The 17,721-nt window shown below is 43.0% G+C and overlaps 1 protein-coding gene across 1 annotated transcript in view; it reads right to left on the reverse strand.

The window, feature by feature from the left end:
• The window catches only part of IGFBP7 (insulin like growth factor binding protein 7), a 76,506-nt gene extending 64,417 nt beyond the window's left edge, over positions 1-12,089 (reverse strand). Inside the window, exon 1 of the mRNA XM_055588682.1 lies at positions 11,498-12,089. Within this exon, the coding sequence (XP_055444657.1) occupies positions 11,498-11,972 (475 nt within the window). The 5' untranslated portion in view covers positions 11,973-12,089. The remainder of the gene's footprint in view (positions 1-11,497) is intronic.
• Positions 12,090-17,721: the final 5,632 nt, after the last annotated feature.

The following is a 17,721-nucleotide window of genomic DNA, read 5'->3' on the forward strand; positions in this document are numbered from 1 at the left end:
CAGGGACCTGTACAAAGTCCCCTTGGAAACATCCATTCATAGAAGGCATACCATCTTTCGCTGAATGTCACACAGTTATTACAGGTGCACCACACTACCACAAAAAGCCAGTTGAACCATGACATCAATTCTGTTATCATACAGAATTTCTCTTTTATGCTATTGAAAAAGCTCTTTCAGAGCAGGTTAGACAGGAATGTATCTTATATCCCTTTTGTTAACTCATCAAAAGGAAAAGAGAAGTAAGATAAATTCATTAAGGTCTTCCTAACATTTTTTTCACACCCAGGAGTTTGACTTTTGTGAATCAAACTCCTGCCTTCAGAGAAGGCAATGGCAACCCACTTCAATGTTCTTGCCTGGAGAATCCCAGGGATGGGGGAGCCTGGTGGGCTGCTGTCTATGGGGTCGCACAGAGTTGGACACAACTGAAGTAGCAGTAGCAGCAACACTTTTTCACACCCAGGAGTTTGACTTTTGTGAATCACTTTTGTTTTAAGTTGTTAATTTTGAAATAATTTCAGGTTTACAGAAGAGAAGGACAATACATGTAGAAAGCCGATGCCACTGGTCTACATACCAGCTGTGAATGGCAAGGCTGCAGAAGAATACCTAGATTTATGTCCTAGAACTGCTAGTTACTGGCTGTGTGACCGCTGACCTTCAGTTCCCTTATTTGGAAGCTGGGATAATAGCTCCCCTTACCTTCCAAGGCTGTTGTGTGGTTTCCGAGGAAACATCCACGGAAACCCTCAGTAAAGCATTACACAAACACCAGTTATCATTATCACACCCTACAAGGCACTCTGAGAGTTCTGGCCCAAAGGAGTTTACAGATTAGTCAATAATGGTTCTTTACATTTTTTGGTGCTGCACAGTATTACAGAATGATTTCATGTCCATTCTATAATCTGACCTTTGTGATAATTCTGTGAAGTAGGCAGAATACACTGTGCCTTCATTTATGCAACTTATATATAATAATATATCTTAATTTATATATACTAATTTAAGTATATATAATTTATATCTTAATTTATATATATATATATATATATATATATATATATATATATAATGTTATTCTGAGGTTTTTGAGGGGGTTGCTTTTTCATAGTGGTAAACTCTACTCTGAACATGTCAGCTCTCCTTGCCTTGCCAACACTCTTCTGTAAGTAACTTCATAGCATCTGAATGGGGCTTTGTCAACCCTGGGTTACTAGGTCTGTTTTACCTGGTCTGAACCTTTCTTACCTTTCAGACTTTGCAACCTGGACCTGCTTTCAGACCCAGGCAATTTCATGCATGACTCCTCTCTCTCTAACCCGTGGCTTGGTGGAGGTGCTGAGAGGGCAGGGTTCTTGCTAGGCTTCAGCTATTTCTGATTAACCTCACCCTGCTTTCCTTTGCAGGATGGTTAAGTCAAACTCAACAAGTTAAATGTTTTAAAAGCACTATTTAGAATAAGAAGAAATTTCTCGAGCCTTGGGAACCCATGTCCATTTCCTCTGAGTTCTTTTATTTAATAAGTTATTTTTGGCTGCCCTGGGTCTTGGTCACTGCATGCGTGCTTTCTCGAGTTGCAGTGAGCGGCGGCTACTCTTTGTTGCAGCGCAAGTACTTCTCATCGCGGTGACTTCTCTTGTTGCAGAGCACAGGTTCTGCGTGTGCGGGCTTCAGGAGCTGTGGCACACAGGCTAGGCTGTCCATGGCATGTGGGATTTTGGCATCCGGACCAGGGATTGAAACTGTGTCCCCTGCATTGGCAGGTGGATTCCCAACCACTAGCCCACCAGGGGAGCCCAAGTTAGTGTTTTCAAAGGCATCAGATCATTTGCCATTAATCTAACTTGGGACAAAACAAAATTCAACTATTTTACACATTAATTTTAAGTCATAAATAAACATCACCGCCCCCCCCCCCCCAATATCAACCTTTTTTCTTTTTCCTGACCTCCTCACTTTCTCTCAGAGGCTTCATGGAGGTGATGGGATACTGGTGGGGTGGTGGTCTTAAATCAGCCTGAAAGAGCCACACAGATCAGGCTTGGCAAAGTTTCCCTTGGGTATTTCTATAGTCTTTCCCATTCTCCTATGCCACTCATAAGGAGTAAAGGACTCACTGGGAAAACTTTAAAATTTCCTAACATAACCAGGCTCATTCATTTACATATTCCTAAATCTTCTTCCAAAGTCTTCTTCCATCTCAAAGCTTTTTAACAGTGCTACTCCTGGATCTAAATTACAAAAAAAGGTTACACTCATATGCTCCCTGGTGTAAAAGTTCTTTTGATAATATTTCAAGGTTCTCTTTTTTTTCCCCCAAACAGTTGGCTAAAAACAAACTGTTATCTGTCTTACAGTTAAAAACACAGACGAGGTGAGATCATTTGTGAAGCAGCTTAAAGTAAAGGAAGCACCATAATCTTATCCACTGGGGGAGGAATTTAGAAAGAGGGAACGCTGGCTGGCCTTGGATTCTATTCAAGGGAGTTCTGTCACTAAACTACACAAAAGAGAGCCTTATAAGGCAGTTTCTTCTAGAAGGCAAATCTATGACAAACCCAGAGGGCAAGCTCTAGAGAAAGATGGGAGAGCATATTTAAGGGCATTAAATAAATGTCTTCTCAGCTCAATCACTCCATCTCATATGTCTAGAATGTAAAACATCTTAAAAGACCTTTTATAACCTTATAACATCATCTCCCAGACACTTTCCCTCCTCCCTTAGGTTATCTCTCAGTTTCATAGAAAAGAATCTTTGAAACAGAATTCTCCTGACTCCCACCAGAGCACATGACGGTATTCAACAGCTTTTACTGCAAGTTCTTACTTGTGTGTGATCTAAAAGTGCCTCGTGGCTATTTAATTCCAAGCCTGTTAATTTGTCTCCTGAAGAATTGTAGAACAGTAGGTCAGGCACCTTCCATTTAATAATTAATTCCTAAACCATGAAGAAACATTAACTTGTTCTTTGGATTACTTTCCTCTAAAAGAATCTTAAAGCAACATATGGAATGGGAGAAAATATTTGCAAGTGTTGCAACTAACAAGAGTTCAATTTCCAAAATATACACACAGCTCATACAACTTAACAACAACAACAAAATGACTCAATCGAAAAATAAACAGAAGACCTAAACAGACATTTCTCCAAAGAATACATACAGACGGCCAATAGGCACATGATGCTCGACAACGCTATTAGAGAAACGTAGATCAAAATGACAGTGAGGTACTACCTCACACCAGTCAGAATGGCCATCATCAAAAAGTCTACAGACAATAAATGATGGAGAGTATGTGGAGAAAAGGGAACCCTCTTACACTGTTAGTGGAATATAAACTGTTAGAGACACCATGGAAAACAGTATGAAAATTTCTTAAAAAATGAAAAATAGAGCTACCATATGATCTAGGACTCCCACTCTTGGGCAAACATCTAGAGAAAATCATAATTCAATAGATATATGCACCTCAATATTCATTGCTGCACTATTTACAATAGCCAAAACATGAAGAAACCTAAGAGGCCATTGACATATGGAAGGATAAAGGAGATATGGTCCATGCTCAGTCACTCAGTCATGTCTGACTCTTTGTTACTGCATGGGCTGCAGCCCGCTGGGCTTCTCAGTTCGTGGGATTTCCCAGGCAAGAATACTAGAGTGGGTTGCCATTTCCTCCTCCAGGGGATCTTCCCAATCCAGCGATCGAACCAGTTTCTCCTGTGTTGGCAGGTGGATTCTTTACCACTGAGCTACCTGCTGCTGCTGCTGCTGCTAAGTCACTACAGTCATGTCTGACTCTGTGCGACCCCATAGACAGCAGTGCACCAGGCTCCCCCTTCCCTGGGATTCTCCAGGCAAGAACACTGGAGTGGGTTCCATTTCCTTCTCCAATGCATGAAAGTGAAAAGTGAAAGTGAAGTCGCTCAGTCGTGTCCGACTCAGCGACCCCATGGACTGCAGCCTACCAGGCTCCTCCATCCATGGGATTTTCCAGGCAAGAGTACTGGAGACCGAGATACCTAGGAAGCCTCAAAAGAAGACGTGGTACATGTATACAATTGAATACTACTTAGCCATAAAAAAGAACGAAATAATGCCATTTGCAGCAACATGGATGCAACTAGAGATTATCATATGTATTAAATGAGAAAGAGAAAAGACATATGATATCACTTATATGTGAAATCTATAATATGGTGCAAACTTATCTATGAAACAGAAATAGACTCAGTAACATAGAGAACCAACTTGTGGTTGTTGGGGAGGGGGAGTTGTCAAGATTGAGTCCCTCTTTTAGGATGCTCCCAGTCTAGTGGGGAAGACAGACATTCAAAGAGCCCTTTTCAGGCAGTGGAAGGTGCTATACTAACTAGAAGAGCTCCTTCTTCTCCCAGGAGCTCTGCTCCATTGCTGAAATCCTCACAAGGGCCCTCAGCATGGCTTGGCCCACCCCCACTTAAAGCTGCTCATCCACCCCTAGTTTCTATGCTATTTCCCTTGTGTACATTCTTCACAGTACTATGTGAAACTACCTGTTTACTTGTTTGTGTTTAAAGTTTATGATAGATGTCATGAGAGAGGGATCTTGTCTATCTTATTCAAGGCTGCTTACCCTGAGACTAGAAAGAGCACCTAAAAATTCATATATTCATTCATTCAACATATATTCAAAGCATTTACTAATGCCAGGGACTGATTTAGGCCCTTGAGGAGAGAACAGGGAGTGAAATTCCCCTTCCCTCATAGAGCTTGTTTTCAAGTTGAAAAATGACAACAATGGATATTCATTGAGTGCTTTCTATGGATCATCTTATTGAATCTTCACAACAGTTCTATGAGATAGGTATGATTATAATTCTTATATTACAGGGGAGGAACCAAGGCCCAAAGAGGTCAAGGATCATGCTCAAAGCTAAGTAAGTGGCAGAGTTAAGATTTACACCTGGGAGTCTGGTTCTGGAGCTCAGCATCTTAACTATTCTGCTAGAATGCCTTGTGCTCACATACACGCAGTACATGTGCAATAAATACTAGCTAGAAAGCAGAGGAGCTGAATAGGTATTTTCCCCAAGAAGACATGCAGAGGGCCAACAGGCACATGAAAAGATGTTCAGCATCACTAATTGTTAGGGAAATGCACATCATAACCACAATGGAGTATCACCTCTTGCCTGTCAGAATGGCTGTTACCAAAAAGGCAAGAAATAACAAGTGTTGGTGAGGATGTGCAGAAAAGGGAACCTTTGTACACTGTTGGTGGGAATGTAAATTGGTGCAGAAACTATGGAAAACCATATGGATATTCCTCAAAAAATTAATAATAGAACTACCATATGATACAGTTATCTGGCTACTTACCCCAAGAATACAAAAACACTAATTTGAAAAGATAGAGGAGATGGTTAGATAGCATCACCAACTCAATGGACATGAATTTGAGCAAATTCTAGGGGATAGCAGAGAACAGAGGAGCCTGGAGTACTGCAGTCCATGGAACTGCAAAGAGTCAGATATAACTTAGCAACTGAACAACAAAGTCTGAAAAGATATATGCACCTTAAGTTTATCATAGAATTATTTACAAAGGTACAATAGCCAAGATAGGGAAACAGTGTTAAGTGCCCAGAGACACATGAACGGATAAAGATATGGTACACACACACACACACACACATATATATACAATGCAATATTACTCAGCCATAAAAAAGATTAAATCTTATCATTGGTGACAACATGGAATGGATCTTGAGGGTACAGTGCTAAGTGAAATAAGTCAGAAGGAAAAAGACAAATACTGTATGATTTCACTTCTATGTGTAATTAAAAAAACAAAACAAAACAACCCAAGACCCAAAATAAATGAACAAACCAAGCCAAACAAAAACAAACAGGTAGCTATAGAGAACAGAGCAGTGATGACCAGTGTGGGTGGGGTGGGGTAGACAGCAAAATGAGTAAAGGGGGTCAACTGTATGGAGACAGATGGAAACAAAAGTTTTGGTGGTGAGCACCCTGTTGGGTATATAGAAGTAGAAATATAATGTTGTATACTTGAAATGTATCTAATGTTATAAGCCAATGTTACCCCAATAAAAAATAAAGTAACATCCTCCACCTCCCACAGAGTATATAAACAGACTCAGAACATTAAAAAATAAAAAAGATGCCTGGAAGCCTACACAGAGCTGAAGAAGGACAAGAACATAATTATGAGGGGTAAGGAGGGGAGGGGAGAGACAAGGGGTTTCATAAAGACAATGATACCAGCTGATCCTTGAAGGCTAAGAGTTCCAAGAGTGGAAAGATAAGTGAAGGTGTGACTGCAAACAACAGCTAAGAGCAAACAATTACTGTGGCTGGACCATAAAGGTGATTGGAGAGAAGAGGCCAAAATCAAAATAAGAGAGTTATTGTGAAGTGCTAGGTAGTTTTAAGTTGGTCCTAGAGGTACTAGCTGAGCTATTCAAAATCCTTCAAGATGATGCTGTTAAAGTGCTGCACTCAATATGTCAGCAAATTTAGAAAACTCAGCAGTGGCCACAGGACTATAAAGGTCAGTTTTCATTCCAATCCCAAAGAAGGGCAATGCCAAAGAATGTTCAAGTGAAAGTGCTAGTCACTCAGTATAGTCTGACTCTGTGACCACATGGACTGTAGTCTGCCAGGGCTCTTCTGTCCATGGAATTCTCTAGGCAAGAATATTGGAGTGGAAAGCCATTCCCTTCTCCAGGGGATCTTCTTGGCCCAGGGATCGAACAGTAGTCTCCTGCATTGCATGCAGATTCCTTACTGTCTGAGCCATTTGCTTATTTCACCTGCTAGCAAAGTTGTGCTCAAAATCCTTCAAGCTAGGCTTCAGCAGTACATAAACTGAGAAATTCCAGATGTACAAGCTGGGTTTAGAAAAAGCAGAAGAACGAGAGATCAAATTGCCAACACTTGTTGGATCATGGAGAAAGCAAGGGAAGAACATCTACTTCTGCTTCATTGATTATGCTAAAGTCTTTGACTGTGTGGATCTCAACAAACTGGAAAATTCTTGGAGATGGGTGTACCAGACCACCTTACCTGTCCCCTGAGAAACCTCTATGCAGGTCAAAAAGTAACAGAATTAGAACTGGACATGGAACAATGGAACAACTTCAAAATTGGGAAAGGAGTATGACAAGGCTGTATATTGTCACCCTGCTTATTTAACTTATATGCAAAGTATTATTTATTTGGAGTCGCTCAGTTATGTCTGACTCTTTGCGATCCTGTGATCTGTAGCCCACCAGGTTTCTCTGTCCATGGAATTTTCAGCCAAGAATACTGGAGTGGGTTGCCATTCACTTCTCCAGGGGATCTTCCCAACCCAGGAATCAAACCTGGTTCTTCTGCATTGCAGGCAGATTCTTTACCGTCTGAGCCACCAGGGAAGCCTATATGCAAAATCCATCATGTGAAGTGCTGGGCTGGATGAATCACAAACTGCAATCAAGATTGCCGGGAGAAATATCAACAACCTCAGTTATGTAGATGATGCTACCCTGATGGCATATAGTGAAGAGGAACCAAATAGCCTCTTGATGAGGTTGAAAGATGAGAGTAAAAAGGTGGCTTGAAACTCAACATTCATAAAATTCATGGCATAACATCATGGCATTCTATCCTATCACTTCATGGCAAATAGATGGGGAAAAAGCGGAAGCAGTGACAGATTTTATTTTCTAGGGCTCCAAAATCACTGCAGATGGTGACTGTCAGCCATGAAACTAAAAGACACTTACTCCTTGGAAGGAAAGCTATGACAAACATAGAGAGTGTATATAAAAGCAGAGACATCACTTTGTCAACAAAGGTCTGTATAGTCAAAACTATGATTTTTCCAGTAGTCATGTACAGATGTGAGAGTTGGACCATAAAGAAGGCTGAGTGCCAAAGAATTGATGCTTTCAAATTGTAGTGCTGGAGAAGACTCCTGAGAGTCTCTTAGAAAAGAGATCAAATCAGTCAATCCTAAAGGAAATCAACCCTGAATATTCATTGGAAGGATTGATGCTGAAGCTGAAGTTCCAGTACTTTGGTCATCTGATTTGAAGAGCTGACTCATGAGAAAAAGACCCTGATGCTGGAAAAGATTGAAGGCAAAAGGAGAAGGAGGCAGCAGAGAATGAGATGGTTGGATGGCATCACTGACTCAAGGGACATGAATTTGAGCAAACTCCAGGAGATGGTGGAGGACAGTGCAGTCTAGTGTGCTGAAGTCCATGGGGTCACAAAGAGTCGGAAACATGACTTAACAACGGAATAAGAGCAAACAACAAAGGGACTAGCAAGAAAGAGTCTTTTAAGAATGAATTCTGATTCTACAAGTAAAAAATTAATTCTGAGGGAGAAGAGGGAATGAGACACAAGTACCAAGGGATTGCAAAGTAACTCAGATATAAAGGATTATGCACAAAAGGAGTAACCAAGACCCAGAATAAAGCGGCATGGTGTTCTTCCCTGTGAGATTTTATTACATATCTTGGCATCTCTATTAACTTTTTTAAAAATTTATTTTTATTTGTTTGGCTGTGCCAAGTCTTGGTTGTGGCATGTGGACTTTTATTTGCAGCAACCAGTCCATCCTAAAGGAGATCAGTCCTGGGTGTCCATTCACAGGACTGATGTTGAAGCTGAAACTCCAATACTTTGGCCACCTGATGTGAAGAGCTGACTCATTTGAAAAGACCCTGATGCTGGGAAAGATTGAGGGCAGGAAGAGAAGGGGATGACAGAGGATGAGATGGTTGGATGGCATCACCGACTCAATGGACATGGGTTTGGGTAAACTCCGGGAGTTGGTGATGGACAGGGAGGCCTGGTGTGCTGCAGTTCATGGGGTCGCAAAGAGTTGGACGCTATTTTTTTTTTTTAATTTTATTTTATTTTTAAACTTTACATAATTGTATTAGTTTTGCCAAATATCAAAAAGAATCCGCCACAGGTATACATGTTGAACTGAACTGAACTGGGATCTAGTTCCCTGACCAGGGATCGAAGCCAGGCCTTCTGCATTGGGAGCACAGGATCTTAGCCACTGGACCACTAGGGAAGTCCCTCTATTAACTTTTAATTAAACTGAATTTTCAAATCTCTTCTAGTTACTCATGACTTCAGGGACCTCAATAAGATCTAATGGCACTAAATTCATGATGACAGTCTTAGGTGAGATTACTAGGTCACTACCTTTTAGATCAGGGTTCTCCTGGACTCCAGGGAAAGTGCTCTGGGTGACAGGTTTGTAACTCATATGGATACTTTGTTAATCAGCAAGACCAGACTTCTTTTGTGCATCTTCAACTGTACAGCATCTAGCAAGAGTGCCGACACCTGCCACATGGTCTCAGTAAATGCAGGTTAAGTGAGACAAACAGTGATGCCCTCTCCATCTCAATACTTGAGGATGCATAACTTGAGTTTCTTCTGAGGGTAGAAGAAGAACTCTTTCTAGACTGGAAGAACCTAGAAAATGCATTTCTATTCTTTTCAAAGTCCCAGTACTAAATGGCATAGAAGTTAAAGGCACTCTGATGGGTTTGCTTTTGTGATGTGTCAAAACACATTCAGGAATCAGGAGAAATAAATTAGATCTGGCTTTAGTCCCATTTATCTCTGCTGTGGAAATGTACTCTGGTGGACCTCACATTCTTTTCTGCTCTCCCTGGCTTTTTTCTATAAAATGGTCTCAGGCACTAGACTCCTTAACTCTAAATTTAGATTGGGGGGAAAAAACTAATTTATGACAAAGTTTCCAGTTTCAGAAGCTATTTCTCTTAACATTTTCCCAAACATAAAGGAAAACTAGGTCTGTAACCTCATGACATTGGAGAGATGCTGAGGATCTCGGTTTACATGATAATGAGGTTACATGACTACTTCTACATGACTATCAGTCTCAATATTTTATAACTGCACTGTGTGAGTGTTTAGAGATGTAAATAGCAACGAGAGAAGATGAATAAAACTAGCTACAGGCTAGAAGTGATCATAATACTTAAATAATCTCCAAGCTAACCTTCTGCTCTGATAAGGCAAATTCCACTGATTTGGAGACTGTGGGGAAAAATTCCCCTTGGAATGTGTAAGAAAAATGTCAATATTTGGAATGAATTCTTCAACTATGCACATTTCTCTTTTCATGGTATGACTGATAAGTTAGATCCAAAGGAACAAATGACTGTTTCTGTTGGAAGAGCATGTGGATTACTTTGCACTGTGGTTTTTCTAAGTTTAAGGTGATGATAATATAGTTAACGGCAAGTTGGTTACACTATTTAAAGCTTTCAATCAGTGACAGATGACCTATTTGCCATTTGGACTTCTGGGAAAAACTCTAACAAAATAACTGGTTGGGAGCTTGGAGAAAGTCTGAGCTGTGTTAAAGGAGCAACTGCTTCTGTCATTTCAGGAGAACTGCCTCCTCTCTCCCTTTCTCTGCCTTGGCTGGGACCAGGAATGAGGCTGCCAAAGTTGGATTTCTAACTTTCCCCTGAAACTGCTTTCTATGGAAAATGTTATTTCAGACTTGAGAATTAAAAGCCCCCTCCTTTTATTTTGCAAGTCCAGACTCTCTTTATTTTCCCCTTTCATTTACGGCAAGCTTGGACTTGTCTGGAATAAAATAAACGACCAAACATAACCTCAAAGGCATTCCTGCTGAAAAGTGCATCCTGGGGACAAATTATTCAAAAAAAAAAAAAAAAAAACGAAGAAGAAGAAAGAAAGAAAAGAAGGAATAAGAAAGAAAAACAAAATGGTTATAAGGTTCATAATATATACGACATCTTTAAAGAGGTATTTTTTTTTCTCCCCACAAATAACTAGCTAGTTTAAATTACTGTTTGAGAATCTGTAAAGTCCAGTAAGTGAATTATTTCCTTTGACATTAAGAAATCATGAAATCTAATTTTTAAAATTCTTACAATCTAGTCCATCAAACATGAGACAACTTCTCTCTGAAAGTCCTTATTCTGTATTTCATTGTCAAACTCCTTTTCCCTATCTCTTGCCTTCATCTCTATCTAGACACTCAAGCCAAGAAAGAAAAAGGCGAAAATGTATTTCTGGGTTCCCCAAAGAATGGGGGCAGCTTTCGTGAATCGATTTGCCAGTTGTTAGTATGAGCTGGGTGGGCTTTGGGGACGGGAGAGTCTATGGTATCGGGAAATCTTTTCTCCATGAGTCCTCACTTTCTTGGCGCACGCACCGAACTCTCAAAATAAAATCACAAAAAAAAAAAAAAAAAGAAGAAGAGGAGGCGTCGCCCATCACTCCCTCCGGGCATCCCACGACCGCCAACTCCCCCAGCTCTGTCTCCTGGGATGCCCACGGGAGGAGCCGCGGGAATCAGCCGGGCGCGCAGGCCGCAGACGCCCTGCCGGCTCTGCGCCGCGAGGGGGCGCCCAGCTCTCTCAGCGGGGCGGGGCGGGATCCAAGGGGAAAGCGCAGGTGCCCACCTTGCTCGCAGGTGCCCTTGCTGACCTGGGTGATGGCCTTCTCCCCGCGGCTCTCGGCCCTGAGGCTGGCGGCGCGCAGCTGGCAGCCGCTGGAGTAGGTGACACCGTCGCTGCCGCACACGGGGTAGCGGCTCTTGCACACACACACGCCGCTCACAACCGGGCCGCCTGCTGCTGCCCCGGCTTTACCCTTCCGCCTCTTGCGGCTCTTCACGCACTCCATACCCGGCGCGCAGTGCCCCCTGCCGGCGCCGCCACCCCCGCACGGCTCGCCCTCGCCGCGGGCGCACACCGGGCAGCAGCCGCATGCATCGCGGGTCTCGCCCAGCTGGCAGCCCCGCGGGGGCAGGGGCGGGCAGGCGGCCGGCTCGCAGGGGCCGCAGGCGTCCGAAGAGGAGGAAGAGGAGAGGGGCAGGAGCAGGAGCAGCAGCCCGGCGGCGCCGAGGAGCAGGGCGGGCAGCGGCGGCCGCTCCATGGCGGGGCGCGGTGGCGGCAGCGGGAGCGCGAGTGAGCCGGACCCCGCAGGCCAGCGTTTTAAACCCGGCCGCGGGAACCACACCCCGGGGCGGCGAGAGCGGGGCCGCCTGGCCCGCGCCGCCCCGCCCGGAACCGCGGGGCTCGGGCGCGCCCCTGCTGGCGGGGCCGGGCGGGGCGTCGCGGGCCCGGGGATGCTCGGTCTCACGCCACTTGGCTTTGGGTTTTAGCTCCGAGCGCGCCCCGCCGGGTCCTGCTCGGCCCCCTGCTCCCCAGGGCTGCGTGCACCCCATCCTTGGGGAATCGCCCTTAGTGAAAACAGCTCCCTCACACCCTTGTTCCTCGGCTCTCGTAGTCCGAATATTTATACTTCTTCATAACAACTTTGAGATGGTCTCCTGTGTAATCCATTATATTCTCGTGGGTCTGGGAGACCTGAGTAGTGATCGTTCTGCGGTTTGCGAAGCTCTTTTAAGAACAATTCGTTTTCCAAACCCCACTTGGAGATTTTGTGTCCCGGTTGGCCACAAGCCTGGTGTGGTCTTGGGTGCCGAGCTTAAAGGACAAATTGTTGCCAACCGCTCCTCTTTTTGGAACCTCGTAACTTCCTGCTCCCCCTGTGCTTTCTCATGTCAAGTTTTATGTGTGAGTACTGGAACCCATGCGAGAGCTGGTTGTGTCCTCAGTTTATAATATGTGGTGCTGGACTGCCACCAAACCCCTCTGGAGGCCTGAGCTCGACTTGAGGGTGTGGCGGAGGGGGGGGGGCGGGGAGTGCGGCCACTGAGGCCGCTAGAGCGCCCCAATTTTCACCAGTCATTCTGTTGAGGTTTTTATTTTTATATAAACGACTGACAACTCCCCCCTCAGTCTTCCTGAAAAGTACTCTGGAAACTAAACTTCAAAGCTTTTTTTCCGAGAGAAAGGGCTCCATAAATCCCTCTTATTAAGCAGACTTTTAAGTTGTTTCCATGTTTATGAAACTTAAGCACTGCCGTGTGTGTCATTCTACACACTGCATTTGAATTCTTTGAATTCTTTTTTCCTAGCATAAATCCAAGGGTTAGGATTGCTAACTCAGTGTGCGGTTCACCATACCACCAGCAGTCTCTAGATGTCACTCTCACCAGAGGCTTCCTTGGATAATTATTGTACTTTTTTTTTTTTTGAAAATTAGTCACAAAATTCAGAGAATAAAATATCAAGGGCCCTCCTATTGGGAAAACTTAGCTCTTATTTTCTGGCTTCTCCTTAGCATATTCTAGAAAAGTGCTATTTTTCTAGCATATTTCTAAAAAAGCACTTTTTTTTTTCTTTTAAAGGTCTATGTTGACAAGAAAATTGTTTATAAAACAATGAAAAGTCTTTAGAGCAGATTTTTCGTAAGTGTTCTTACCTTTGTCCCCCAGTTATAGAGTTTACACGACCCAGTCTACTGTCCCAAATTGAACCAAATGCAGACAGGGCACTCTGATACTGCCTATTCTATTTCAGTTTTATGAATTCCCTGGTCAAGGTCCACTAAGTTGACTTCATGACCCGCTGTGACTATTGTAGTTTTCAGATCTCCAGAACCTGAGACAAGGATTCCTGGGCAAGTCGTTTACCTGAGGTCAGGATGCATCAACAGAGGGGAGGGGGCAGAGGCAGGACGAGGTGAGCAGGAGGGAAGACAGCCAATAAAGGTGATTGATTATCAAGTCGGATCTGGGCAGGATGGGCTCTGTGACCAGATTCGGCTGCCCTCAGACTGTATAAAGTTTTGTGTAGGGAGGGTCTGGGGAGTAGGGGCAAGCACGGACAGCAGCTGCACCACTCAGGGCTGTACCTCACAGGGTTTTTCACACCCTGAGTGGAGTCAGCAGGAAGAACACAAACGCATGGCACAGTAGTGTCTCTTTGATGGGGGGACCTCATTGCCCAGCAAGTGGAAGGGCAAGCAGGGTTTTTATCACTGAAGGGGGTGCCTTGGCTCTGTGTGATGACACCAATCTGGAGGACTTGAAAATAGAGCGATGTGGTTATTCAGAAGAAGGAGAAAAGGCAGGAAAGGGGAGTCTTTACAAAGAAACTTGACAACTCCTGCCTTTCAAGAAGGAAGATACTGTTTCCCATTCAGCTTCAGTTCTGGTGAGACGAAAAGCCTAGATATGTAGACGAGATATGTTCTCTGCAAATAGAAGAATTTTCCTTCTTCCTGTTTCATCTGGATGCCCTGTATATCTTTTTCCTGCCTAAATGCCCTGGTTAGAACCTCTAGCATTACATTATATATATATATATATATATATAATATACATATATATATTATATATAATATTATATAATAGAAGTGTTGAGAGTAGGCATCCTTTCCTAGTTCCTGATCTCAGAGGGAAAGCTTTCAGTCTTTTGCCATTAAGTAAGATGTTAAACATCTATGTTTTCATAGATGTTCTTGTTACATTGAGGAAATTGCCTTCTATTTCCAATATGTGGAGTGCTTTTATCATGAAGAGGTATTGCATTTTGTCAAATGCCTTTTTTGCATCTATTGAAATGATCAATAAAGATGTATTTTATTCTATGATATAATGTATTACCTTAATTGATTTTTGAATGTTGAACCAAAATTGCCTTCCTGGAATAAATTTCACTTGGCCATGATATATAGCCCTTTTTTTATGTTTCTAGATAAGATTTGCTAATATTTTGCTGAGGATTTTTTTTCATAGGAGATATTGGATTATAATTTTCTTTTTGTGTGATGTCTTTGATTTTGATATCTGGATAATAGTGGTTTTTGTAGGCTGAATCAGAAAGTATTTCTTTATCTTCTGCTTTTTTTGGAAGTTTGTGAAGAATTGGTACAATTCTTCTTTAAATGGTAAGTAAAATTCAGTGAAAGACTTCCCAAAGAAAGGCAATGCCAAAGAATGCTCAAACTACTGCACAATTGCACTCATCTCACATGCTAGTAAAGTAATGCTCAAAATTCTCCAAGCCAGACTTCAACAATACGTGAACCGTGAACTTCCAGATGTTCAAGCTGGTTTTAGAAAAGGCAGAGGAATCAGAGATCAAATTGCCAACATCCTCTGGATCATTGAAAAAGCAAGAGAGTTCCAGAAATACATCTATTTCTGCTTTATTGACTATGCCAAAGCCTTTGACTGTGTGGATTACAATAAACTGTGGAAAATTCTGAAAGAGATGGGAATACCAGACCACCTGACCTGCCTCTTGAGAAACCTGTATGCAGGTCAGGAAGCAACAGTTAGAACTGGACATGGAACAACAGACTGGTTCCAAATAGGAAAAGGAGTATGTCAAGGCTGTATATTGTCACCCTGCTTATTTAACTTATATGCAGAGTACATCATGAGAAACGCTGGGCTGGAAGAAGCACAAGCTGGAATCAAGATTGCCAGGAGAAATATCAATAACCTCAGATATGCAGATGACACCACCCTTATGGCAGAAAGTGAAGGAGAACTAAAGAGCCTCTTGATGAAAGTGAAAGAGAAGAGTGAAAAAGTTGGCTTAAAGCTCAACATTCAGAAAACGAAGATCATGGCATCGGGTCCCATCACTTCATGGCAAATAGATGGAGAAACAGTGGAAACAGTGGCTGACTTTATTTTTCTGGGCTCCAAAATCACTGCAGATGGTGACTGCAGCCATGAAATATAAAGATGCTTACTCCTTGGAAGGAAAGTTATGACCAACCTAGATAGCATGTTAAAAAGCAGAGATATTACTTTGTCAATAAAGGTCCATCTAGTCAAGGCTATGGTTTTTCCAGTGGTCATGTATGGATGTGAGAGTTGGACTGTGAAGAAGACTGAGCACCGAAGAATTGATGCTTTTGAACTGTGGTGTTGGAGAAGACTCTTGAGAGTCCCTTGGACTGCAAGGAGATCCAACCATTCTGTCCTAAAGAAAATCAGTCCTGGGTGTTCACTGCAAGGACTGACGTTCAAGCTGAAACTCCAATACTTTGGCCACAGCTGACTCCATTTGAAAAGACACTGATGCTGGGAAATATTGAAAATGGGAGGAGAGGGGGATGACAGAGGATGAGATGGTTGGATGGGATCACCAACTCAATGGACATGAGTTTGAGTAAACTCTGGGAGTTGGTGATGGACAAGGAGGCCTGGCGTGCTGCAGTCCATGGAGTCGCAGAGTCGGACATGACTGAGCAACTGAACTGAAAATTTAGTGAAGCCATCTGGACCTGGGCTTTTTCTTCATTGGAAGTCTTTGGTTATTATTTCAGTCTGTTTACTTGTTATAGGCCTGTGTTAGTTTGCTATGGCTATCATAACACAGTACCACAGACTGTGTGGTTTGTACCACAGAGGCTGATTATTTTCACAGTTTTGGAGGCTGGCAGTCCAAGATCAAGGTGCCAGCAGGGTTGGTTTCCTGTGAGAGTCATAATCTTCCCCACTTCAGACAAGTTGCCACCCATAAAATACTAAGAACCTTCATCTCTTCGCTGAACAAGACTGCTACTTTACCAATTATAGCTTTATATTGCTTGTCTTCCTTCCTTATAGATATGATATATTGAGATACTCAGTCACTGAATTATTTCTATCTAGGGCAAGCTCCAGCTTCTTTGAACCTTTCCCAACCAACCCCAAATCCCATAATAGTTTCTTTCTAACTCCCTCTTACTGGGAATCCCAGCAGTTCTGTATGGAGTCTATTCTGTTTTGCTATGATGAGTAATAAACCCACCTTACTTGACTATAGGTATTTTCCTGGTGGTTTTTGGATGAAAGGCAATGACACATGAGCTATCTCCTTTTAGCCCCTTCTCTTCTATCAACTTCAGCAAAAATTTCTCCATCCCAATCCATGTATGCGTAGTGGCTCAGTTGTGTCTGATTCTTTGTGACCCCATAGACAGTAGCCCACCAGGCTCCTCTGTTAATGGAGTTTCTCTAGGCAAGGATACTGGAGTCGGTTGCTGTGCTCTCCCTCGAAGCATCTTCCCAACTCAGGGATCGAACCCAGGTCTTCCGCATTGCAGGCAGATTCTTTACCATCTGAGCCACCAGAGAAGCCCAAGAATACTGAAGTGGGTAGCCTACCCCTTCTCCAGGGGAACTTCCTGACCCAGGAATTGAACCAGGGTTTCCTGCATTGCAGGCAGATTCTTTACCAGCTGAGCTTTAGCCCCAGTCCATAGTACAATCTAATACCCTTCACTGATGGGTCCTCATACCTGGCAAGCATCCTTCTTGGTTGGGCATCTTTGAGACTTCTCTGGCTGGAAAACTTCAGCAGCATTTGTAGAAAACCCATGGTGCCATGCAGCCTACCCTGCTCTGTTTCTCTGTGCCCATCCTTCTCACCAAATGTCTAATTGGAAAATGGAATGTTTGTCTCCCTGTATTGCAATAATCACAAATACATTGGCTTCCCACTCTCCTTCCTTGGCTTCTTTGGGTGGGGGCGGGGAGAGGCATGGGAGAGGAGAAGCCCCTTGCATCCTCCAATAGGCTTTTATCCCACAACCTCCTTGTATAGAATGGGGGTTAGTGTGCTGCTGGGGTAGATTGAGGTAGGGCTATTTAGGAAAAATTCGAGGAATAGTCTGCTCCAGTTCTTGGTGGCCCTTTTTCAGAATGTGGGGACACATTATTTTGGGTTATGGATCTTAGTGTCATTTTCAGGCAAGAGAAAAGTTGTTCTATTCAACAGTCTGTTATAGTAATTATCTATCATCTTTATCGTCATCTCACTTTCCCCCCTCT

Source organism: Bubalus kerabau, chromosome 7, assembly GCF_029407905.1.
Source record: "Bubalus kerabau isolate K-KA32 ecotype Philippines breed swamp buffalo chromosome 7, PCC_UOA_SB_1v2, whole genome shotgun sequence".
NCBI classification, from domain to species: Eukaryota; Metazoa; Chordata; class Mammalia; order Artiodactyla; family Bovidae; genus Bubalus; species Bubalus kerabau.